Below are 25527 nucleotides of genomic sequence, written 5' to 3'. Positions count from 1 at the left end.
AAGAAGAAAAGGAGGAAAGGAAATAAATGACTTGAAGACATAAGAAATCACAAAGCACAATATTCCAGGCTCCAGAAGTGCTCAGGAACTGACAGAAACTGGTCACATATGCACACATGCACACATGCCCTCATGTGAGAAGGAAAGGTAATGTGCAGTGTTACTTTTTGACAATTCTAGACTTGACTTACTTTGCACTATGACAGTGAATGTAGTGCTGGCTGTGGCAATGGAGTTGTTCACGTTGCAAGTCAGTGTGTAGTTGTTCAACAATCCGTCCACAGCAGCATTGCTCATACTATACGTAGAAGTATGGTATGGCAAGACTGTGACGTCACTAGCCAGGCCAGTCATCGCAGCGGGAAATCCCGGTGATACAGTCCAGACAAACAATGGCCGTGGATTGGCGAATGCGATGCATTCGACGTCAAGCATTTCACCTTCGAGAACTGTGTATTCACGTTGAGACTGGTTGAACCTTGGACCGGCTGAACACAAAGCAGTGAAACATCATTGGTAACACAATATGGATTCCGACTAGCGCAGTATACTGACAGGAATTTGCAGTTCTGTAAACAGTCTCTCAAAGCTAATATTTGGCTTGATGCAGACTATCAAAAGATCATCTACGCCATACTTGTAAATCCTCCAAATAAGTAGCAGATCATATTTCCGGGACAGAGGTGCTTGACAGTAATTTGAAGATCCATTGGTGTTGTACGATGTCTGTCTGTGTGTTGCCTGCCTAATTGCAGGATAAAATTATGCTGATGAACAATCTCTATGTAGGGGTAATGGGTACTTCTATGAATTTGAAGCACTGCATCATTTCCATGACTTGCCTTGGGCAGACAATGCAACTAAAGTGCATATCTGGTTTGGCAGGTCCGTTCATGCCCATGGCCATTACTTCACATTTTCTCAGAAAGCACATTCGGCATAATGGCAAATACAATTAACCCTACCTTGCACATCTATGTCCACTTCAACAGCAGTGAAATGTGAGCCAGTGTCGTCGACTATCGCAATTTCGCAACGGTATCTGCCGCTGTTGTAGAATGTAGCGTCGGAAATCACCAGAATATTCGCCGTCAGGTAGAGTTGCTGTGTTGCATCTATGTCCCAGAAAAGACAGTGTGCATATACATGTTGTCAGTTTTCTATTGGTCGCATTTTTTTGCCATGAATTTTTGGTGGGGGAATTCAAAATAAATAAACTGCACTGCATTTTAGTAGTTCATTCTGCACTATGTGTTGCATTCAGCATGCATTATTGTCGGAATGGGAACAACTTTCCCAAAAACCTTGGTTCTACCCGTGTGTGTGAATCCCCTATTAGAGCCGGGCTAAAATGATTTTGTTCCGTCGGCTTCTTTGCTATTGGATGGATCAGTAACCCCGCGCTCGGCTGGCAAGATCTAACAAGATCGAGACAACTAACTGCCCAGATAACATTTTCACTGAACCGGGCGAACGAGACTCTTTGCTGTTTAGTGAAGACACAGCAAAACTACTGCTTAATTTTTTAAGAAAGTCTTTGTGACCCATGGCATTTGATAGCAATAATACTATTGCTTATGTGTCCAACTTGGCAATCGACATAGCATGTTATGTCCTTATAGGAGAATTAATAATTCACTGCACAGGACCGGCGGAACCAGTTTTTTATAGATCTGGTCATACCCAAGCATTCCATACGTTAAGAATGATGTGAAGGGTACACACACATGACCTCTTCAGCAATAAACACACATTGATGGCTAAAACATTGACCCGGTCATGGCCTGACTAACCGGACCAGTTCCACCGGGCCTGCAGTGCAAGGACGAGTTATGCTGAATTGATGGTTATTGTCGAAGAACATTCTCGAATACCTGGGTGTTGCACGAATTTTGATTGTGCTCACTTCCGTTAATCGCTTTTCTTTGTAATTTTCCACTCATTTTTGCATTAATTAAGATTTGCTTTTGTTTTTCTAGCTTACTATTGCCGTGGCTGGCTCAAGGCCCTTGTCTCAGGGGATTCTGTCCCTGCATTAGCTATGCTTGTCACATGCTATGAGATTGTGTCTAATAATAATATTGATACAAGACACGTGGAGAACTAGCTCACCGTAACTTGAGAGCGATGTGGCATACACTTGACCAGTGTGATTGACACGTCCTACGCCCACTTTCTCCCAGGTGGGTCTTGCTTGCGGATAGGCAGTGGCATTGCAAGGCAGGGACAGTGCCGAGCCTTCCGCCATTGTGTACTTCTGATCTCTGTCAGGAGAAGTTATGACAGGCCGCACTGGAAGAGTACAAAGCACATTACATAAATCAGACACCAGCAAGTATATTATGGCAGCATTTCCGAACAATAAAAACTAATGATGCTTTTCAAAATAGAGAATATAGCCACTTAGGCATTATGTCGGTGAAGTGACATCAGGTTAAAACGTAGGATCACAGGCACTCTTTTTCTGTGGTGAACTCTAGACAGGACAAATGCATGGGCATTGTCTATCACATACACAGTACAACTAACCCCATGGACGCTATCAGGGTTCTATGTCCCTAGCGAGTATTGTCACCACTATCTTGCCAAGTGGAGCAATACAAAAAGCACGAATGCAAAATTTGGGTCAGGATATCCTTCATCACAGGGCCTTTCTGCACCAATGACAAAATACCCTTACCAACAACAGAGAGAAGGAAGGCTGCAGTGGCATTGCCATGGATGTGAGTGGTGTGTGCTGTGTACATCCCGGAATCCAATCTCTGAAGTCGGTCGATAGTCAGGCTCTGTCGATCAGCTGAAAACACCACTGTGCTGCCGCCGGAGAGGATATTTCCATCTGGTGACGTCCATGTGATCTGTGTATCATGTTTCATAGATGCACATATCAGCACACAACAACAAATGAGAGTCCTCCGGCTCGGTAAAGTGCTGAATATTCGTTCGAATAGAGCCACCGTACACATGACACAGAGCACCAAGCATCGTTCGTTGAAACTAATAGTTTCATGCCCATAGGAAATCATCAGATACTGTATAGCAGGAAATTTTCGGACTTAAATATTTTCGGACAAAGCCGAATTTCGACATTTCATACGGATTTTATTTTCGTACAGTGTTGCATGCTAAATGCACTTGTTTGCTTGCGGTACGCATGTGTAGTGTACATAACTTCACGGGAACAAATTTGAGTACGGAATTACGAAGTACGAATTAATTTTAGTACAAAAGAGGGCGTGTACGAAATCGTACGAAAATAAATTCCGTCCGAAAATTTCCTGCTATACAGTAACTATTTTTGTCTGATGATAGTTAGTTGTCTGGTGGTTGCCTATGGGCATGTAACTATTACTTACAACGAACAATGCATATCAGCAAACAGCAAGATACTATAGTCGGCTTAACCCACGTAAATAAGTGTAACTGTGATACCTGGGTTGTCGACGGTTGCGCCAGATAAGACCAGTGAAATTAGACTTCACGAATGAAATAAACCTGGTTCAGGTGCTAAAAGCCTTGCACAGAAGAGCTGTATCCATTGGGTTTTGGGGAATGAGGCCGTGCAACGCATGTCACTATTGCCTGCATAAGGAAAGATCTCAGTGGCCAGGAATTTACAGCTATTGTGGATTACACACTTGAGAGTTATGAAAAGCGTTTCTGCTGTAACTCTGAGTTTCACGGTTTTAACCGACCATCAGATGGCAACTATTGTGGATTAAATACACATGCTATGAGTTTCCCGAAGGTGTACTGGTGCTGAGAATTATTTCAGTTAGGTGCACTATTGGTGAGAATTAATGCCTTGTGGAAATGTTGCCAGGTGAATTGTCCAGCCAGCTAGCTCAGAGCTGTGTGCAATGTGTTTTCTTTGCCCATGCCCCTGTTGGAAGAAGATACAACACATGAACTGTGTTTGGTTGCAGAAAAGAAATGCAATAAAACTGCTTCTACTGCTTTACTGATGCCTAGATGCCTTTTCCATTTCTTCACAATGCCTTTATTTCGTATTTAACTTCCACATCAATGTTCTCCCGTCATTGACTATGGGACATTTCGAATGGCCTGCACTATTTAGAGCACGGAATAGTAGTGAAAGACTGCCCATCCATACCTGGTCCGGTGTTATCGGCGGGCTGCCAGGGAAATCCAGATTGAAAGATAGCGTAACACTTTGTGCCTCAAGTCGTGTGAAGTTTGATTTGGCGACAGAGAACACTGGTTTTACTGTGCAACAACAGAAATCAGTGAGAACAACGTCAGAACTCTAGAGGTTACATAATGGAATTCAATAATGACCACGGCAGAGCGGTACCATTGCAAGGTCATCCCTATTTACTTGGTAGAGATTACTTGTACAATGAACCTGTCTAAGACGCAATTGTATCCAGACCTAGAAATTTGCACTCCACTCTGACTACAGTATATCACTGAAATGGTACAGTCTCAAAACACATAGGTCTATTCGCTAGCCGTCATCAGGGAACAAACAAAGCACATCACATTCCAACTCACCAACGACAACGATGCTTATCGTCACAGTATTGGAAAGCACACCGATGGGGGTTGAAACTTGCATTTGACATGTGTATTGGCCATTGTGAGCGAGACTAGAGTTCCTGAAAACAAGAGCCTGGCTTGATTGGTAGAGTTTGGTGTCACTGGTGAATGCTGAATCGAACGAAGACACAAAAATAAATAATAAATAAAAATATGAAAATTAAGCCTTGGCTAATGTTATTATTTTAGAAATACATTAAAATTGCGTCATTCCTTTCCTTTCTACACAGTTAAAGTTAATCCCTCTCTCTCTCGTTTGCTTCAAAATAACTTGCCGCACAATATTGACATTATTCAGTTTTACAATGATTGTCATTTCTGCTTTCTTCTCAACCATCACAATTGAGACTGTAGTACACAAATGGAAGAATTTGTGTTGAATTGAGTAAACGGGATTGTCAGGCAAAACATGGCAAAACACTTACTGGGCATTGTCGATGGCATAAACACCGATGACGAGTTGACTTCTCGTCCATTGCTGTCAACCCATGTGGGTAACACCGGTGGATAGGAGGTGGCATTGCAGAACACTGTTCGGTCAGCCGACGGCTTGATCATGAACACCTCACCAGATCCAGGAGAGGAAATGGATGGTGGAACTGAGGGAGAGAGATTTAAATTGATCGTTATTAGTATAGCTATGGTCCAGAGCCCTCATGTGGCACGACCACAATTATGGTCAGAAATGAGCAAGGTTACATTTAAAAAACAATTTTAAGCATTCTTCGAGACTGCATTCTTTGGAAATGTGGCCCAGCAAACACATTGTCAAGCATATAGTCTACATTTAGACCACCATTTGCAGTAAAACCTGGTTAATGAGGACCTCTGCTAATCCCCTACCTGCCTTCAGCAAATAACGCAGAGACAAGTCATCACAAAAAGTGTAAATGCTGCTGGTCAAAAGTGACGGGTTGCTGTGGATCTCATGGATATACAATCAACCTTTTGACTAACAACAATTGGCTTAGTCAATACCTGACTGCATAACTTCACTGAATTCTCACCTCTACCCAAAACACTCCATGACCAACTGAGGTACATACAGCAGAGTGACGCACATCTCTCCCTTTCTGTATCTCCCTCTCTGAGACTTAACCCGCTCACTGGCGCTCCACAAACTAAGTCTTATCAGCCATCGTAAACTGCCATAATCTTCTCTCACAAAGCCTTCAAAATACATTTCCACCACCACTCCTCCTTGCCATAAAGCTGCCCCTTGGCCAAAACCCGCTGCAAACCCAAAGTACGCTGTCCGCAACACGCACAAGGCGGCTAAGAGATTTCCCCCAATCTATGCTTCCCCTGATCCCTTCAGCAACATGGTACCAGCGTCCCATACAAACTGGGGCAAATCAACCCCAGACATGATCTAAAAGCAACCTTCCTACTTATCATTGACTCTTCAGTACTGAGGTTTTCAGATTGCTCAACATATCAACTGTGTCCTGCTACGACTCACTCCTGGTCCAGTTACAAGTGTTAAAAGTGTTAAAAGTGTTAAAAGTGTTACAAGTGTTACGAGTGTTACAAGTGGAGCATTAACAACACAGTTATTGTATCTTCCCTACTCTAGTAGATACAGTCAACTTTGCTTACACCGACACTCGGTGGGGCATCAGAAAAAGTGTCCTTATTCGCGAAGTGTCGTTATACCCGAAGTCTCATTATATGTATTACAGTTAGATGTGACTTTGCTCTGGGCATGGAAATTCTGTCGTTATTCGCGAATTGTCGTTATATCCGCAGTCGTTATTAGCCAAGTTGACAGTAAGTATAATGTATACAATGTAGGTCTGAAGTATTCGGTATGCTCGGGCCTGGTTTAAATCTGGCTTTGGAAATTATATTTTTCATTGCTTTCAGGTTCGGCCTCATGTCCTCTGTGCTGTGCCGATGAGTCCACAAAGGACGAAACAGTTCTGTCCGCACATTGAGAACTTCGCTCTTCTTGTAGCAGTTGAGCACTTTTGTGTGGGGTAGTGCCTTCGCTGTTTGCGTTGTGCAGAGCTCACTGACTTGTCAGTTTGAGTACTCTGGCAAGGTACATTCGGGCCTGGTTTAAATCTGGCTTTGAAAATTATATCTTCCATTGCCATCAAGTTCGGCCTCATTTCCTGGGCTGTGCTGATGAGTCCACAAAGGACGAAACAGTTCTGTCCGCACATTGAGTAGGTCTGAAGTATTCAATATTTCATTTACAGATTCGTGGAACATTTTTCTGTCTTCTGATTGCCCCTGTCAATCAGTAAAGGAACTCATCACCATACCAGCTGAAGTCCTATTGCCCCCTTTAGCACAACTATGGTCAGTTGGACCACCGGGAACACATAGAATTTCAACAGCAAAGACAACAAATGCCACATTCTTACCATAGACTTCAAGCGTGAGTGATAGAGATGTGCTACCAGCAGCATTGTGGACTGTAAGAACATATGTGCCAGCATCACTTCGGGACACGTTGAATATTGTGATGGCCATCCTGGACATTAAAATGCCAAAAATCATATTTAAAGGTCAATTTTTACAAAGTCAAGGCACCTTTTTGCTCCGCAACAGTTCCAAAAGGCAGTCAGCATCCTGGCATGAAGGTGCTCTTTCGATCTGCGCCGTAGCCAAGTGGCACTTGATGTATAGATGCATTCAATGCAATGGATCTGGTCTATTGCCGGACAAGTGAACATAAAGAACCAGCTCCTTCTCTGGATCATAGCCATGCGAAAAAAAATTGAGGTGCGGGTGAAGCAATGGCCAAGCTACACATACAATGCACCTGGAAAATGGGGGCAAAATTATGCAGACTGGAGAGTACGGGTTTCACTTCCTTGAGAACACACAAAAACCTAACTTCAGAATCCACATAGAACTTACTTATCATTGCCAAACTCATATCTTGAGGCTTGACTCGGTAGGCTCCAATCCACTGTTGCCATGGGATACGCAGGATAGTCGTAAGTGAAGCTGAATGTAGTGTTTTCACCAGCCAGTCTATCCCGGTGCATGGGCCCTGAGATAATAGTGATGGATGGAGCCACTGTGCATGAACAAAGAACAGTGGCAGTTAGAGCTGGTCCCATTCTCGTTGCTTTACCTCCTCCTCACTAACCTTGGATGGTCAAAGTCGTGTTGACTCGCCTTCGATAGTATCCCATACTGGTATTCATTGTGGCCAAGCAGTAGTAGTGACCTGCGTTGCTTTCATGAACACTAGCAATAGTCATGGTGTTGGTGGTGGTGAAGACACGTGATGAAGTGCCTGAGGAACACACAACGACAAGAACCACAGCAGATTCTTTCACAAATACATCAGCTTCTGCTTGGTTGTATGATTCACCTACTGCAAGTAAAAACTATTCTCTGGGAAAGGAAAGCATGCACGTTTTTTTACAGTAAAGAAAAAAGGACCAAAAAACCACAAGTTACGCTATAATGTCCACTAACACCACCAGCTACTAAACAATCAGCTCATGCGATAAACATTGCACGGCACTGACCGACGGTGCTGACGTTCTACTGGTGGGAATATTTTACCCCGCCAAATATACAACTTGACCTCAACTTGATTCCTAGGGGTGGTTACCTTATAGATATTCCCAATCAAACCTATGGCAATGAGTGAGCAGCACATTGATTCAGGATGGTTGGAAATTTGACAATGCTGTTGTTATGATCACAACTGGTCACCATAAGGGACCTGGTAGTAAGCATTTTTTTCCCTTCTGTTTTTTCAAATTCTTTTTTTACAAATTCTTTTTTGAAACTCGGAGTTACTCTTAACTCGTATCCATATGTCCTTTTCTCTTCTACATAAATTCTTTTTTGCAATTCTTTTAAAAAAATATTTTTTTACAAAATTAATTGTGATACAGAATGCCAAACCCAGCGGAATAAAAATAATCACCAAAATCGAGAAAAAAATACCCGGTATTTCCTTTTCATAGATACAATCTTCTCCTTCTTTTACCATGGTTGGCTATCACCCACATGTTCCCGTTTTGGCTGCCATCGGAAGCCACAAGATTTTGAATAAATAAAATAAATATAGATCACGGACCCAGTACTGACCATAGGAAGAGTTCAAGGTGGATGCGACCTGGCCAATCGGATTTATTTGTATTGCCGAGTCGTTACCATGGTACCAGACAACGCTTGCACGCGGATACGATGTCACAATACACTGCACGTCCAGTGGATCAGATTTGTTCATCACAATGCTCTCGCCACTGCTGGGTGACAAAATACTCAGCGGCACTGGAGGCAGGGGAGCAAGACAGAGAAAGCCACAGGACCCCACGTTACAATCAACAGAGCAACAACATTGATACCAATAGTCACATACCTTGCTCGCTATACGAGTGGAGAATATCGAGCTCTGAGCAAGGCCAAATAGCTCAACAACAAAGAGCCAGACCTTGAGCACATTAGTTCGCAGAACAGTGAACAGGAGTGTCTGGGTCAGAGGTGTGAGCAATAATACCTGACATTAGACACTAGGTGCTTAGCAAGCGCTGGATGAAAAATCTGTTTTTTTTCAAATTTGTCAACACTGCATAATACACAGCATGCAGACTAGTCCTGAAGTGTATTTGGAAGGAGATGCCAGTGATGGTCACAATTGTCTCAAAAAGCAATGTGAAACTTGTTCATCAGATATCATTATCTGCTTACTTTCAATGACAGCAGTTCCACAATGCTCAAGCCCTAAGGATCATTTCGCTCACCTTCCACGGTCAGAAAAGCCTTTGATCCCTCCAGCCGTCCACCGTAACCAGCGGTGATGTTCCCGTTCGCCGCAACGCAATGAAAGCTGCCGCTGTCACTGCGTTCAGCGGTGGAGATTGTCAGGTTTGCATCGCCATTGGACAATTGCCATCTTGGACTTGTCAGGTTCGTGATCATCTGCAGAGCAAAATCAAGAAAGAGAGCAGCATCTTTGGCAGGAGTGGATCCAGGAGGGGTTCCAGGGTGTTCCAGGGGGTTCCAGGGGGTTCCAGGGGTTCCGCAAAACCATATGCGTGTTCATGTACATGTATCAGCTATTCAGTTCGGACTATACTGGGGGGGGGGGGGGGGAGATGGCTGGATCTGCCGCTGTTTGGCCTTGAAATCAGCGAAGCCTGGAATAGCCCTCCGCTTGTAAAGCATGATGTACCATGACCCGCATTCAGCAACCTTACAGGGAAACGAGTGTGAAGTATTTTACAGGGAAACGAGTGTGAAGTATTTTACAGGGAAACGAGTGTGAAGTATTTTACAGGGAAATGAGTGTGAAGTATTTTACAGGGAAATGAGTGTGAAGTATTTTACAGGGAAATGAGTGTGAAGTATTTTACAGGGAAATGAGTGTGAAGTATTTTACAGGGAAATGAGTGTGAAGTATTTTACAGGGAAATGAGTGTGAAGTATTTTACAGGGAAATGAGTGTGAAGTATTTTACAGGGAAATGAGTGTGAAGTATTTTACAGGGAAATGAGTGTGAAGTATTTTACAGGGAAATGAGTGTGAAGTATTTTACAGGGAAATGAGTGTGAAGTATTTTACAGGGAAATGAGTGTGAAGTATTTTACAGGGAAATGAGTGTGAAGTATTTTACAAGGAAACGAGTGTGAAGTATTTTACAAGGAAATGAGTGTGAAGTATTTTACAAGGAAATGAGTGTGAAGTATTTTACAGGGAAACGAGTGTGAAGTATTTTGCTGGAAAGATTGGCACGTATACACAAAGACCAGTGCCAGCACATGAAAGTTCCCACAGCCTTGCATACGCACGCATGCATGCATAAAATGTGTGTGCATACACATGCATACACACACATGCCCATGTACATGTACACACACACACACATATTGGACAGAATGGGACACACACACGCACACACGCACACACATACTCATACTCATACTCATGCCCATTGCTGAAGCAATGATAGGGAACGGGCTATATTAGACATAGCAACTTGTGCTGGGCTTACACCATTCGAACAGTTTGCAAGGCTGTTGAATTGACCGCCACTAATTTTAGCCTGGTCTACACCAAACGGCTGGTTGAATGGCATGCGCACACCTCAGACCTCAGACCTGCCCATCGCGGAAGCGATGATAGCGAACAGCTAGACATAGCAACTTGTGCTGGGATTACACCATTCAACAGCTTGCAAGGCTGATGCGCGCACGCACACACACACACACACACACACACACACACACACACACACCTTGGTCCTTGGTAACACTGCCATCAAATGGTCACGTGTCCCCTGTGCAGGGGTCGACAGCACTGAGTTCAGCATTGGACCCAGAAACGCCGCTCTACTTCCTGGACAGGAAATTAGCACAGCTATGCAGGTCGAAACCACGGGATGACTTGCAGCAGCGACCGCAGCCGAGACAATGCGCTCTGCAGCAGGGCAGGGCAACCCGCTGTTTCCGGACCGAGTCTGCCGATGCCACAGCCGAGACCGGCGCCACTTCAGCAGCCGAGTTGGAGAGACACTTATGCGAAGCTAGCCCGCCAGCACTCAAGAACCATCTCCCGCACGCATTACATAGTCGGCTGCCGGACTGCTCAGATATGGGCTTCCTCCTCTCGGCCAGGCACTTGTGGCGATTCTTGTATTTCTGGTGGGCGAAAGTACGCTGGCAAACATCGCAGAGCACAGAAGTGTCACGCTGAGCCGATCGCGGTACTGGTTGAGCGGAATACGCACTGCGCCATTTCCCACGCTCCTGGGCGAGGTCGTACCATTCCGTGTGGTCGATGTTCACTGCGGAGAGGTCAGCTCTGACAGAGTCTCGCCACCGTTTCCGAGGACCGCAAGCCGGCCTCGGCGGAAGGAGCGCACCAAACAGGAGCTGGCGCGGAGTTCTATCGCCGTCCATCCTAGCTAGATGGCCTAGCCACTCCAGACGGCGGCGAAGAACACATGTGGTAATATCCACTGGATCTCGACGATTCCAGGCCTCCAGAATGGTCTTCCTGTTGATGTGGAAGTCCCAGGTGTCTCTTCTACCGAGGGCTAAGATTGCGGAAATGCAGCGAAGATGGAAGGCGGACAGCGCCGCAAGCTCGCTTTTCAGTGGTACCCAACACTCCGCTCCGTAAAGGAGAAGAGAAGCCACACATGCATCATACACCATTCGCTTCGTTGCCAGTGAAAGATCGCCATCATCAAAGACAGATCGACGCAATGCTCCGAATGCCCTAGACGCTGACGCTATTCGGGACCGAGTGTCCACTGCGGTGCGGCCACCAGTATGGATGATGGAGCCTAGGTAGCGAAAGTCATGCACACTCTCGACAATTTCCCCGCCAACCACCAATGGACGACGATCCTCCGGAGAAATGCCGAAGCCGACCGCCATTACTTTGGTTTTTGATAGGTTGATGGTGAGGCCGAAGCGAGTTGCGACGTCCATGAACCGGCTGAGCGCAAGTGTGGCACCATGGTGAGTTGTAGCAATAAGTGCCGAATCGTCTGCGAATTGACAGTCACGATGGATGTTGATTGTGTCAGTCTTCTGGCGTTTGAAAAGGAGAGACGGTCCAGAGTTAGAGGAGACGGGAAGTCCAATCTCAAGTATGTCCGCAACCTCACGCTGCCACAGCTGGAATACTGCCCACATGAATATATTGAACAATACTGGGGCCATACAACAACCTTGTCGAAGGCCATTTTGCACCTCAATAGGCTCGGCCTCGATGCCCGGGATCGACAGGTTTGCAGACATAGAGGTATGAAATGAGCTGATAATGGTAACCAGCTTGTCAGGTACGCCCGCCTTCCGGAGAATTTCCCACATGCACTTACGGGTGACGGAATCATAGGCCTTCCGTAGATCAACAAAAACCATGAAACCAGAGCAGCGATGTTCATCTAGTTTCTCAGATATTTGTCTCACCGCGAAGATCATGTCCGCACAAGATCTGCCTTTGCGGAATCCACACTGCGTGTCTGGTAGGATGTCTTCCGCGAGCCGCTGCAATCTTGTCTGGACGAGGCCAGCAACAGCCTTTCCTACCACCTCCAGAAGAGCGATGCCCCTCCAATTGTCACAGCTGGATAGATTTCCTTTTTTTGGTATCGGGACAAGCTGGCAGTCCACCCACTCCTGGGGCACCCGCTCTGCATTCCACACTGTCTGGACAAGGTCTAGTAGTGCCATCATGAGGCCATCCCCACCAGCCTTCAGCAGTTTCGGTAAGATTCCAGAGCCTCCTGCTGCTTTTCCGTTCCGTAGTCGGCGCACAGCTTGCCTAAGCTCTTCCAGAGTAGGTGGATCGGCGAGGTCTTCACACACTTCCTGTTGCTCAATGGTGGCAACAGTTGCAGGTTCATACGAGGTTGGAACATTGTAAACCTTGGAGAAGTGACGGTGCCATGTGCGGCCCTGATCCGCCGGTGAATTACAGACATTTCCGTTCTCGTCCCGCACAGCGACTGCAGTTACACCCACAAGCCCTCGCCGAGCCGTCTGCATGGTCTTGATACCGGCCCAAATGCGCGCCGAGTCAAAGCGCCCCTTCTCAGTACGTTGTGCCATGACAGCAAACCAATCATTCTTCGCAGCTCGGGTGGCAGCGCGAGCCCTCGTGCGCGCAACACGGTAGCGCGAATACTCTTCCTGATTCCGGCCACTAGTGATCCATGTTCGATAGCATGCATTGCGCGCGTCCAGCAGTGGCCGCAGCCCGTCCTGGCTTTCCGTATACCAATCAGGCTGCCGTCTCCTCTGATGACCGAGAGTGTCCGCAGCTGCCGCCGTCACCACGTCCCGCATCGCATTCCATTTCTCGTCTACCGTTTCCGCGTCCGCCACTGCATCAATCTTGGCATTGATGTTTTCCTGGTAGTCGTCAACCTTCCTCCGGTGGTTTCCCTCAGCATCTGTCGAAACCACTGCGGGCAGATTATGCACTGCAAATCGTACTCTCTTTGTGGATTTCCGCGGTTTCCACAAGACCCTGCCGAGCCTAAACCTGGCGGCAACAAGACTATGGTCGCTCCCACATTCTGCCGAGCGAATAACCTGAGCATCAGTGCACCAGTGCCGGCTCCCTTGCGCTGTGATGATGAAGTCAATACAATGGACATGTTTAGTTCTGGGATGCTGCCAAGTGCCTTTCAATTCCTGCTTTTTCCTGAACCAGGTGTTCGCGATCCAGCATTGATGCATTGCCAGAAACTGAAGTAGCTCCTCTCCAGACGAATTCAGGCAGCCCAAGCCATGTGAGCCACGCACAGCGCTCCAATCATCACCTGGCTCTCCAGACCCCACTCTGGCATTGAAATCTCCAAGTAGAACAAATTTATCTGTGCACGGTATTGAGTTGAGTACTCCTTGCAGAGAGTCATAAAACGCATCCTTTTCACAGCGCTTACTTTTGAATGTTGGCGCATAAGCTGTAACCAGCGACATCCATTCAACCTCTCCACTCGCCAGATCAAACTTCAAGCGTATGGACAACAACCGAGCGGATACTGCGACGAGTTGACAACCCCCTTCGCGCCAGGCCCGAAGCGCATTTCCCCTCAGCACAAACGCAACGCCCTCACCTCGCCGTCTGGACGCTCCTTCCCCAGGCACAGGCCGACCCGAAGCAATGACCATTGCTCCGTGGACTTGATAGTTTTCCTGACCAAACCAGTGGGTCTCTTGAAGAGCAGCGGCGTCCATCTCCAAGCATTCCAGATGTTGTACAATTTGATAAATTTTTTTATCGTCGGCAACAATTCCACTCGCGGCAGCCGTCTGAATGTGGCCCTCACTCTCAACCAGAGAGCGTACGTTCCAAGAGCCTATGCTGAATACTCCATGCTGTCGTTTTCTTTATGCTGTAGATGTCACCACTCGCGGGCTCGCAACGCCTCGCGAAGGCATCCGAGAACGGGACGACGACAAGAGTGTCGACATCAAAAATCGTCGACCAAGTCCGCCGCCGATATTCCCGCCTCAGTATGTTATCCTGGACGGCTGGGGAGGCCCCAGGCCGCCCAGGCCTGTCTCACTATGTCCAGAAACAGTCAGGAGAGGAAGACTTACAGAGAGCAAAAAAAACTCAAACTGTCCCCACCCAAAGCAAGGACACACACACACACACACACACACACACACACACACACACACACACACACACACACACACGCATACACACACACATATACACACACATACATACATTCATACATACATACACAAAAATGCATACGTACACACACACACACACAAACACACATACACACATGCATACGTACACACACATGCATACGTACACACACACACACACACAGTCCATGTCGAATCCGAGACCGAAATCGTCGGAGGAGTGCACTGCGCCTGACCAGCACAGCTCTTGTAGTACCTACTACTCCTTTGTGTCTTTGTATTTTGTCTTTGTCTATTTTATTACTCCTATTATTTTGTAGGGATGTGCACATTGTATATGAAAAATTAAAGACACACACACACACACACACACACACACACACACACACATTCATTGACACCCATGGCCACTCACCACAGTGTCATTGTAATACCAGGTTAACTGTGGCTCGCCTACTCCATACATGTCACATACGAAGTGAGCAGATGATCCGATGACAATGTTACTATTCTCTGGTCCGGACAGCTCCAATGGTGGTACTATGGAAGCCAGAAGGAATCACAAAGAAAGAGAGAATTCAGCAAGTTAGCAACGAACTATTTATTACTTTCCTATTTCCATTCCCTTAACTAATGAATATGTTTCAATTAGGAATAGTTTCAGTACGATTTGTATAATAAATGACCCGTGTACTCTATGACATAGTTGTAGTGACCTCTGCGAAGATATTATAAGGAAATCGGTTGGACGTACATAGAGTGTCAAGTCAGGTCGGCAGGAAATTGGGGAGCTCAAGTGTGGGAACAAACAACTCCCTTGCGTTTTCTAGTCAACACAATATCATTACAGTCCATTTCAAAACTATAGACGTGTGAACTCATACGTACGAGCCGTACATACTGTAGCGCACGACAGCCGTGAGTTTTGCATGAGTGCTTTCTGGTTTTCAGATGTGTTTTCAGGTTTTTCTTCGTCGCCGCGGGAAATACAAAAGATGCAAAACACGCAAAGTCGCAAATGAAAAGGTGTGAGGAAAGTCTCAAAAGAAATGAAAGCCGCAAATGAATCTTCTTGCTTGCATTTTCTGAGTGCGTGACTGTAATGGCTTCCAAGGCCCGTAAGAATGTCAGTGATGCCGAGAAATATATGATTAGTCGGAGCAAACCCTTTCTTACAAATCATCGCCGAAGTCACAACCACTACTTCGTAGTGTTCATTGTTTCTTCGAACAAGAGCTGGATTTTGATTGACGCTTGAGTATCCGAAATCCTCGTCGTCGAACTCACCTACCTTGCAACTAGCGTGAGTGAAACCACTGCCACTCGTTGTGCCAGGCGAAGGGAACAGAGAGGCTCAAATCAAATCAAAAAGAGAAAATATAATTATCATCTCTACTGTATGTCACCCAACAAGATCCAAACATGCAGAAAAGAAGAGAAAAAAGGCAGGAGGCGTGATGGGATTCGAATGCCCCACACTTGTACTGGAAGTCACGGATCGAAACCACGAGGCTACCAGGACCCGTACAAAAATGGAAAAAATTGCAAAAATGCACCCGCGATGGTCTGGGCGCAGCACTGTCTCAGCAGGATCAAAAATCCGAAACAAACTGGTCAAACCCTTAAAACAAACTGGTCAAACCCTTCAAAACAGAAATTTCATGTAAAACCGGAAAACCTGGCCTAAAAATAAACTTCAATTGTAGCGAAAACAAAGTATATAGCCAGAATTGTGAAGCGATGCAGAGACGGAATCTGGAGAAAAACTAAAAATATTTAAATAAATCCCATCGAATTTTGCAAAACTCTACGCGTCTATAGTTTTTGAAATGGACTGTAGATGCTCATAGCTTTGTCTGGGTGGCTGTCAAGCGTGCACATTGCCACGAAACACACGATGCATTGTGGGCGTACATCAAGCCAAAGAGGACGTACCGTAAATGTTGACGGTTGCCGATGCCGACGCGCTCGGCAGATGTTTGTTCTCAGCCGTGCACGTGTAGGTGCCATTGCTGCTTGCGATGGTCGCACCATGCAGAACGAGAGTAGATTTGATCGCCATGCTGCCTTCATCAGTAATACTGGCCTCGCTGTGGGGTCCAAAAATGGACATGCTCCCAGGCAGAGCGGTGCCGTTGTACAACCAGGCAAGGGATGGTGCCGGATTGCCGCGTGCAATGCATGCAAGCGTCACGTTGACACCCGTATTGACATGTTGACCGTCAGGTCCACTGACTACATGGGCAGGCTCTGTACACAAAGAGATGAGCACATTCCGTAAATACATTCGAAATGCGGCCGGTTTCTATCCGAACGACAATACTGAATCACAGGTACTCCAATACACACACAAACACACACACAACATATGCGATGGAAATTAAGAGGAAAATTAGTCCATATCTCTCAGGCTGGTAAACCTGCAGGAGCACTGCCTGGAACAAGTTCAGCAGGAGTTTAAAAACCATTGGATTACCACAGCCTGCCATGCTCGCTCACCTTCATAGAGTACAGTGTAATTGATTTCGAGCACGGCTGCAGAATGTCTCAGATAGACGATGTACATTCCAGCGTCTGTGTAGTGCATCCTATGAATGTTCAGTGTCAGGCCATCCGAGGAGATGCTGGAGTTAACAGCGGTCTCACTGGTAAGGTTCCCAGACCTATCAATCTGTAGATTACAGTTGAAGAAGAAGAAATCTGTTGATCCCCGAGCTGCAGAGAGTGCTTAATGTCAGAGACAGAACTTAGTACATAGCAGACTCAGCGGAGGACGTTCAGGTTGGTTGTCCTGAGAAGAACTATGGGCGTGCTCAAAATCATGTTCCTTCCGTCATCTTTTCCTGCACTCCCAGCCAATCTAAATTCTATCGTATTCTGCCCTGCACAAGTCAATTTCATTGATTGGACAGAAAACCAAGTACAATGCAGTAACATCAAACGTGGACGCTTTACAAAGCCATGTCCCTACTTAAAACCTGAACCCCCAGCCCTTTCCCAATTCCTGTTCGGGATTTTGTAAAACAAAACAACTCCGATAGCAAGCACTATGGTGCAGTGGCATGGGTTACTAATACATTGTCGATATGATCCAATGTCATCATTGTTCTGATATAGGGACATCAGTTACATCATGGCTCTGATGTAGTAAGTATGTATTACTGCACAAGGACCAGTGCAATACCGGCTGATATCTGCACGAACGGCGAAGCCGTAAGTGCAGATATCGACGCCGGTATTGCACGCGTCCGAGTGCAGTAATACATGTATCGCACCCCTGCCACCACACAGTCTGTCACCACACACTTGACACAGTCTGGTGCATGCAACCCTGTAGCATGCTGCATGCAATCCTGCTATCATTTCACAGTCATACAACACAGCACAACCAGTCGCGTTCATTTTTAGAGGAACACTTCTTTCAAGTAGCTGCTGTCTATCACGGTTTGATCCTGGAAGTAGCGGGACAGCTTGCTCATGTCGTCGTCGTTGATGGGGTGTTTGTGCTCCACCGCTTTGACTTCTCCCGCTTTCTTTGGCTTCATGAATCATGAGGAAGGCCTTCAATGCAATGTTCGCGCCCTTGAACGCTGGGTCGCTGTGGACGTTCATGGGCCGCTTCAACTCGACTAGCTTGCGATGTATTGCGGAACGGAAACCGAGCAAGCTTGATGCAGAGTAGAACTTCACTCCAGCTTTCTTCGGACGCAATTCGACTTATGCATGTCGCAGAATGTAAGCTAGGTCGCTTGCCGTAACCGCACTCAGGTCACAGCGACGTCCTGTGTCTTTACTACTCGTCGAATAAGCGGAGCCATTTGTCAGTTGCCTGCTCTGTGTTTTTGTTTTTCTGCTCAGTAACGAGGCTGTTCGATGGCGGCGTCGGACAGTTTCTCAAATCGGCTGTCGACAGTCTTCTCCAATACTTGGGCGTCCGCTGTCTCGACTCTCACGGAGCTTGTGAAGTAGTTGACTTGGCGGACGCAAGCCGGGTCCACATTCGCTTCCGTGACATCGACAGCGTCCTCGACCAATTATTTTGGTGTGCTGCAGCAAGTCAGCAGCGACTCCCTGGCCTGGCGGAGCGACTCGCAATATTCCCAGTACTCGTACACCGCCAGCCAATGACTATGTTGATGCACTGCAGTGCGATATTGCACTCCGGCGAGTGAGCGTGCAAATAACCTATATCTGCACGCTCACTTCGAAGTGAGCGTGCAAATATAGGTTATTTGCACGCTCACTCGCCGGGGTGCAATATCGCACTGCAGTGCATCCACATTGGCTGGCGGTGTACTGGGGAATATTGCACGCTCAGTAAGGCCGCTGATTGGCTCAAACCATGGAAACACTCACGTGGGGTGCGATAACATCGATTACACCACACTTATAACTCAACAGATGAGCACTCACCTTATTCCAAGTGATATTACTAGTAGATAGCGGTGGCAGGCCAGGAAAGGTCAGGTTGATTGAGAGAAGTACATCTTGGTTTTCCACTCCGATCAGTCTACTCTGGGCTGCATGGGCTTCCGGCGGCAGCCAGTTACCTTTGCAAGGCATGAGAATACACACACACACACACACACACACACAGACACACTACTACTACTACTATGATACAGCTACCCTAAACGGGTCACGCCGCCCTCCACTCAAGCATGAGCACTATGAGGGGCAGTGGCAAATAAATAGAATCAGCTAGCAGAACTGGCAAAACAGATGAAACAATGGAGCAGAACGGACGACTGCTGTACTGTAACAACAACCTGACAGCTACAGTGACAACGACTGCAAATGAACAGGAAGGAAAAAAAAATTCAAAATTCCACGTCACGAAAAAACACTGTCCACGAAAGAATCCACCAAGCAAAAGGAGTGTGGGCATCCGAAATCCCACCAGGACTCCACTAGCAGTTCTTCCACGTTGACGATGTAAGCGGCAGGGCAAGGCCTCACAAATCCGACAGACTTCCACAACGCTTGACCAGTGCACTCATGACGACGAAAGATTGAAGTTTCAATTCCCACCATTCCGCCATTGGGACCTTCCTCTCCGCACTCGCTCGTCCACTCCACTGAAAACAACGAGTTGTTCCAGCACTCCACCAGCCAATCCGCAATTCCCACCACTGCATTCTTCACAGACACACACACACACTGTCCTGTCCTGAACATTGCCGTAAAACGATCACATGTCCCCTCATACGAGGGGCCGACAGACATGGGGTAGGTCGTTGAATACGGTGCGCAGCACGCTCCGCAGGCTAGCGGCCAACGAGAGTTCGGGTATACTTTGCGCAGCGGTGGAGTTGAAAACCCCTCTTTGATTGGCAGCATCTGCCACATGCGCTGCAATAAGCCTGGCAGCAGGGTAGTGTTAGCTGAGTCCTCGCCGGCACTGGTACTGCCGCAACCGAGTTGGCACCACACACACACACGCGCACGCATGCATGAATGCACACACGAGCACACACACACACACACACAGGCACATCTCTGTTTATCTGCTGTGGTTGGCTAACACCCATTCTCTCTATACATTGGCCTTATACTCACTGCAATAAATTATAAAACTTTAAATGAGGCTATTTACTCCTTAGAAAGATCTGAGCTATGTTGAGACATATAACACCCAAACTGAGGTAGTCACGTGAAGCTGCAGGTGCAGAACTAGGTCAGATGGGAGTGAATGAGGTCTACAAGACAGGCCATGACCGAGGATCTAAGTCTGAAAGTTACCCAACCCATTTCACATCAATTGTTCAAGTGATTGTCTCAAGCAAAGGTTTCGAAACGTACTCAAAGGCTCTAGAGCAGCGGCGAGGACATTGCCTCCCAAATCTACATGGCTCCTTCTTCACAGGATAGCAAACTCACCGATCGTAAGAGTTCTTGCCTGGATTGGGGCACTAAATGGCCCTCTACCTGCATTATTCTCTGCTGCCACTTCAAATTCGTACATTGTGAATGCATCCAGGCCAGACACAACTGTGAGTGATGTGTTTCCAGAGGCATAAGAAACGTCATCGGTGTTGTTCTGCTCAAACAGAATAGTGTCGCATTTTGTCACACAAAAACACACACACATACACACACACACATACACAAACACACACACACACACACATACACACATACACACACATACACACAGACACACAGTGTGTAAGAGAAGTTCACAGAAGGAAGAAGCACAGAAGCAGCCGGTTTCCCGTGTGCTACTGCAAGAAGTAATGATACGCACGGAGGAATTGGGCAATGGTCTCAATTGCCTGTAATTGTGTTGTGTCGAATCTGACTCTAATCAAGTTGTCTGTCTGCATCCAGCCAACCAAAACCCAGGCTTGCTATGGATTCATGGCGCTAATGGTGTATAGGTTATGGACATGATGTCATGGTGATGAACTAGCGGAACCACTTTATGGGTGCTACGTATATAGGGCGAGTCAGCAAAGCTGCTACTGGGCGCGATGCATACGGCGGGAGTTGATAGTGCATCGCCGTGCCGTGACTTTGCTAAAGCATCTCAACTCCTGATGTAATCGCATTACCTCTATGGCTCGAAACAGCATTTGTATTCGTATTTATGGATTCTCCACAGGCCTTATCCTAAATCGAGGGAGTCTCCACCAATGACTTCCCGCCGCTCAGCTCCGCCAGTGAAATGACTGAGAAGAGCACGAGTAAGCGGTTGAGTAAGTGCGTACCTCAATATTCTTGTACAGAATGATGAATGTGTGGATGATTCCTCTCTCGCTGTGGCAATCCAGCTCTGCCCATGAGATATTGACTGAGTCAAAGCTGATAACATCAACCGATATGTTTGACGGCGCTGCAGTGGGCCCTGTTGCAGAAAATAGAACAGGATTCGAACAGCACAGCAATGACAGGATGCAGGGGGAGGGGGTGGGGCGGGGGCAGAAAACTAGATCTCATGCAAACAAATACAAATATGTAGAATACTGCATTCTGACCAATGGTGCTCAACAAGTCTTTTTTTTCTACAAAAATCCACATACCTCCAGACGCTGGGGTGAATAGTGGCCCATTAAGCTCAGCCGACCAGAGGTCTCGGCTTCATAGCTCCATGGTCTGCGTCTGATCAGGATTCACCTAATGTTATGATGATCACACTGTAGTTACAGGTCTCGCCTGGTGTGGGCGAGCTTCTGGGAATTCCCCTTCTTTCTGCACTGCACTTACTTGCTTCGGGAGATAGCAAACTTTGCGGCGGACTGAACAAACCAGTGCCAATGCGGTTAGTTGCTTGGACTAGGAACTCGTACTCCCGATACGGCAGAAGATCAAACGTTGCAATCTGCTGGCTGCCCAGAGTGGTCGTGAAATTTGCAGTCCGGTTTCCATAGCAATCAGTGTACACAAACCTACAAGAGATCAGGGACATAAAAGGCAGCAGTTCAGCAAGCAGGCTTATCCGTTGGGCACAGATTTAGCAGCGGTTCAATCCCATCATAAACAAGGTAGGTGGATAGGCAACCACCGACTGTAAGTCAACAAATTTTCCGCCCATTCAAATTTCAGCCTCCCAGGGCTAAAACACATTTAGGCCACGCTGAATTTTCGGCCTGTACCGCTGCTGCCTGTATACACTGTCACACTGAACCGTGCAAAACGAAATTTCGGACGCAACAAATTCTCGGCCAGATAACACCATGCCGAAAATAGTCGTAAATATATATGCGCTGAATATTAGTTGACTCCGGTACAAGCTACACAGTTACGAGAGGAGATAAAGGTATGTTTAAACTTAGCAGAATACTTTTGCGATTAGGCAGTTGACCTCCCTATCTTTAGCAGCTGAGAGCTAACTTTTACTCGTACGTATCATTTAACCAAAGTGCCCATGAGCAAAGGCAGAGAGATCCTCACTCTATTCCATAGCTTGTGATGGGAGCGTTATTTGCTGCTGGTTCATCCCACTCAAGATGGGAGGTGTGCGCTTGGAGTGCATCTAGAACAATTGTCACGTTGGTGGGAGCATCGGGCACCTCTAAAAGCGTGCACAGAAAAACATAGGCAAATAAGGAACAAGAATTCACACAGATTGATACTGTAAGTATACAAATGTTCGTCCCATTCAAATTTCGGCCTCCCAGGGCTAAAATTCATTTCGGCTCCATAGAATGTCGGCCTGTACTCCTGCCGCCTGTATACACTGCCACACTGAACATTGGAAAACAAAATTTGGGCCGCAACAAATTTTCGGCCAAACATGACCAGGCCGAAAATAGCCGAAAATACATATGCACCGAATGTTTGTTGACTTACAGCAGCCAAAGATAAATTTATAGAGGAGTAAAGGACCAAGGAACAACAAGTTACGCTCTAATGTCCACTAACACTTCCAGTTACTTGGTATTGCGTAACTTGTAATTGCTTGGTCCTTTACTGTTCTATAAAAGGGAACACAGTTGAGACCCCCCGTGTTTGCGCAAACGTTTGAACTTAGAGCTAACAACCAAAACTCTTACTGACTTTGGGGGAAAGGGTGTATCATGGTAAGTGGCGCAACTTCACCTTGGTTTCGAGTCGGTGTCGGCATATGCATGGGGTCAGCAGCAACACCATAAAAAAAGTTTATACGCAAGTCTGCTAAAGATGACCAAGTAGAAACAATTGGGGGGGGGGGGGGGACGGCTATTGACTTTTGTGTCCTGCTCAAGGCAGATCAACTCTTTGAAAGATGAGAATGAATAGATCAGTGAAACGCAATGGCTTTAAAGGGAAGCAGGCTTCAAAGGCGGCTTGAAAGGTGACATGTGAATGTGCTAACGTTATGCGCAAGGCGCGAGAGCTCCAGTAATGCAGAGTGCAACCGTTCATGAAAGCAGGTGTGAACAGTAGCAGCCTAAGTGACAAGACCTATGCAGGGAAGGGTGCTATAATATCACCACATTGACATACGATACTACATCATCCAATTGTGGCAAGCTATTTCGACATGACCAGCAATCACAGCCGAAGTGCCCAGTATTGAAATCCATGTGTCTTTGATGTTTTGTGCTACACTTGGAAAGATCTGTACATAACATGAAGTAGACCCGGCTGCTGAATTGTTCAGCATAGAAACACAACCCACCATTACACTGGTCTTATGCTGCTTCTGGGCCATTAGAAAATACGCATTAAAAAGAAAGGCTTGCTGCGAATTACTGAAACGGGAACAGCTAAGGACAGCTTACCGTAGACGGTAACAGACGTGTCGTGAGTTTTGTTTCCAGCTGGTGTCACTGCTGTACACGTATATGAACCATTGTCTGACCGTCTGGCTCCCAATATAAGTAGTGTTGCCTGACGCCAAGGCATACCGGTGGACAACGTGCCTATAGAGGGTAAATGGAAAAGACCGAATCAATGCATGGGCAGGCAGAGACAAGAGCATGTAAATGCAACTGAGCACTTCAAACTGTGGATGCAAACAAACCCAAAAATCACTTACACACCTACACATTCACAAACACACACACATGCACATGCACATGCACTCGGAGTTTGAAAACTCAGTCTAGCCGAGTCTCATGGAAAACGAGACATTTTGTTTCATGCTTAATCTTACCTTGATTGACCTCCACCATGGAAAGGTTGTAGATCTCACTCGGTGAATATCCTGGAGCAGAAACCGTGATGTCGGGCGCAGGGAAGCCGCTAAAAGAACAGCTGACATTGATGCTGCCGTTGATCATCACATCCAGAGCTGGTGTGATGGCCTGCAGCTGCGGCACAGCTGTGTGCAGCAAACACGGAGCAGCATTACCAAGACACACCATACTGTCAGCTCTGGCTGTTTTGTAATTGTATTTGTATTTGTATGTATTCAACATTCCCTGGCTAGTCAAACGACTGCCAATAACAATTGAGTGTGACTTGAAGGGTGGTAAACTATTCAGCTCATCAGAACCATACTGCAATAATATCGTGGATCACGGATACGGTACTGACAACTCAAAGCTAGCTGATATTAGCAAGACAGGAAGGTCGAGGACACCGCAATGCACACCAACTCATTCCCAGGGGCTAACACCGGTGATGATCTCTAACCCAGTCCGGACAACATCAGCGCTCACTCACTTACTTTGCACTGTTAGATACCCACTGGAGGTGACGGCGCCACTCAAGCTGTCCGCGTCCATGAATCCGATCTTGCTGACTTCACTCACGCACTCGTATGCCCCTCGCTGAGCAAATGTAATGGACGATACTGATAGCATGCTGGTCGCAACTGCAGGTTGAGACATTGACTCGGTGGTGGTGAAAACCTGTTGGGAGTCAGGTGACGGCAGTAGTATTCCGTCAAACCACCAGCTTATGTTAGGCATTGGGTATCCGTAGGACGAGCAGGTGAGGTTGGCATCGTTGCCTTCATTCACGGTCAGATTACCGGGACTGTCGATGATTACCGGGGACACTGGGCATATGGAAATTACAAGCACAAATCACATTGAATCATGTCCAAATACCCCATAGGGCTGCCTATATACACAAACATGTATGCATGCACTTGTCCACAATGTGCACACACAACCTCTGGAAACAAACATTTAGTGTCATTTTGCTCCCACTCCAAGACAAGACATGTTAGGTGGAGTGGAACAAAAGCACTTCAAAAAAACTGGGTGGATATGCTCTGAGAAGTATGTACACTATTGAAAAAAAAACTGGCACCATTTTCAGTCACATTCGGAGTCACCATCGCTCAATTCCTGAGACCTCAAATTACAAGAGCTGACAGGCCGATCGAAGTCACGAAGCGTTTTTGGTTCCCAGAGTTCACTGGACAACTGTCAGAGTATGGGAATCGGTGCAGGTGTACTTCAATCTCTGTATGTATTACTTTGAGCTG

The 25527-nt window shown here is 46.6% G+C and overlaps 1 protein-coding gene across 1 annotated transcript in view; it reads right to left on the bottom strand.

Moving 5' to 3' along the window:
* LOC135829298 (hemicentin-1-like) overlaps window positions 1-25527 on the bottom strand; it is an 86913-nt gene that overhangs the window by 768 nt on the left and 60618 nt on the right. Inside the window, exons 39-61 of the mRNA XM_065341701.1 lie at window positions 24760-25092; window positions 24244-24411; window positions 23870-24010; window positions 22557-22677; window positions 21870-22051; window positions 21374-21510; window positions 20544-20703; window positions 19077-19213; window positions 17163-17334; window positions 16599-16913; window positions 15079-15203; window positions 9282-9459; window positions 8626-8811; window positions 7667-7816; window positions 7432-7594; window positions 6933-7042; window positions 4986-5159; window positions 4516-4671; window positions 4115-4227; window positions 2681-2858; window positions 2113-2292; window positions 966-1115; window positions 192-488 (exon numbers count right to left, since the gene is read on the bottom strand). Of these exons, the coding sequence (XP_065197773.1) occupies window positions 192-488; window positions 966-1115; window positions 2113-2292; window positions 2681-2858; window positions 4115-4227; window positions 4516-4671; window positions 4986-5159; window positions 6933-7042; window positions 7432-7594; window positions 7667-7816; window positions 8626-8811; window positions 9282-9459; window positions 15079-15203; window positions 16599-16913; window positions 17163-17334; window positions 19077-19213; window positions 20544-20703; window positions 21374-21510; window positions 21870-22051; window positions 22557-22677; window positions 23870-24010; window positions 24244-24411; window positions 24760-25092 (4026 nt within the window). The remainder of the gene's footprint in view (window positions 1-191; window positions 489-965; window positions 1116-2112; window positions 2293-2680; window positions 2859-4114; window positions 4228-4515; window positions 4672-4985; window positions 5160-6932; window positions 7043-7431; window positions 7595-7666; window positions 7817-8625; window positions 8812-9281; window positions 9460-15078; window positions 15204-16598; window positions 16914-17162; window positions 17335-19076; window positions 19214-20543; window positions 20704-21373; window positions 21511-21869; window positions 22052-22556; window positions 22678-23869; window positions 24011-24243; window positions 24412-24759; window positions 25093-25527) is intronic.

This window comes from Sycon ciliatum, chromosome 13 (genome assembly GCF_964019385.1).
Source record: "Sycon ciliatum chromosome 13, ocSycCili1.1, whole genome shotgun sequence".
In the NCBI taxonomy this organism is placed as follows: domain Eukaryota; kingdom Metazoa; phylum Porifera; class Calcarea; order Leucosolenida; family Sycettidae; genus Sycon; species Sycon ciliatum.
Note: the sequence above shows the minus strand (reverse complement) of the source record. Positions and strands in the feature narration are given on the sequence as shown.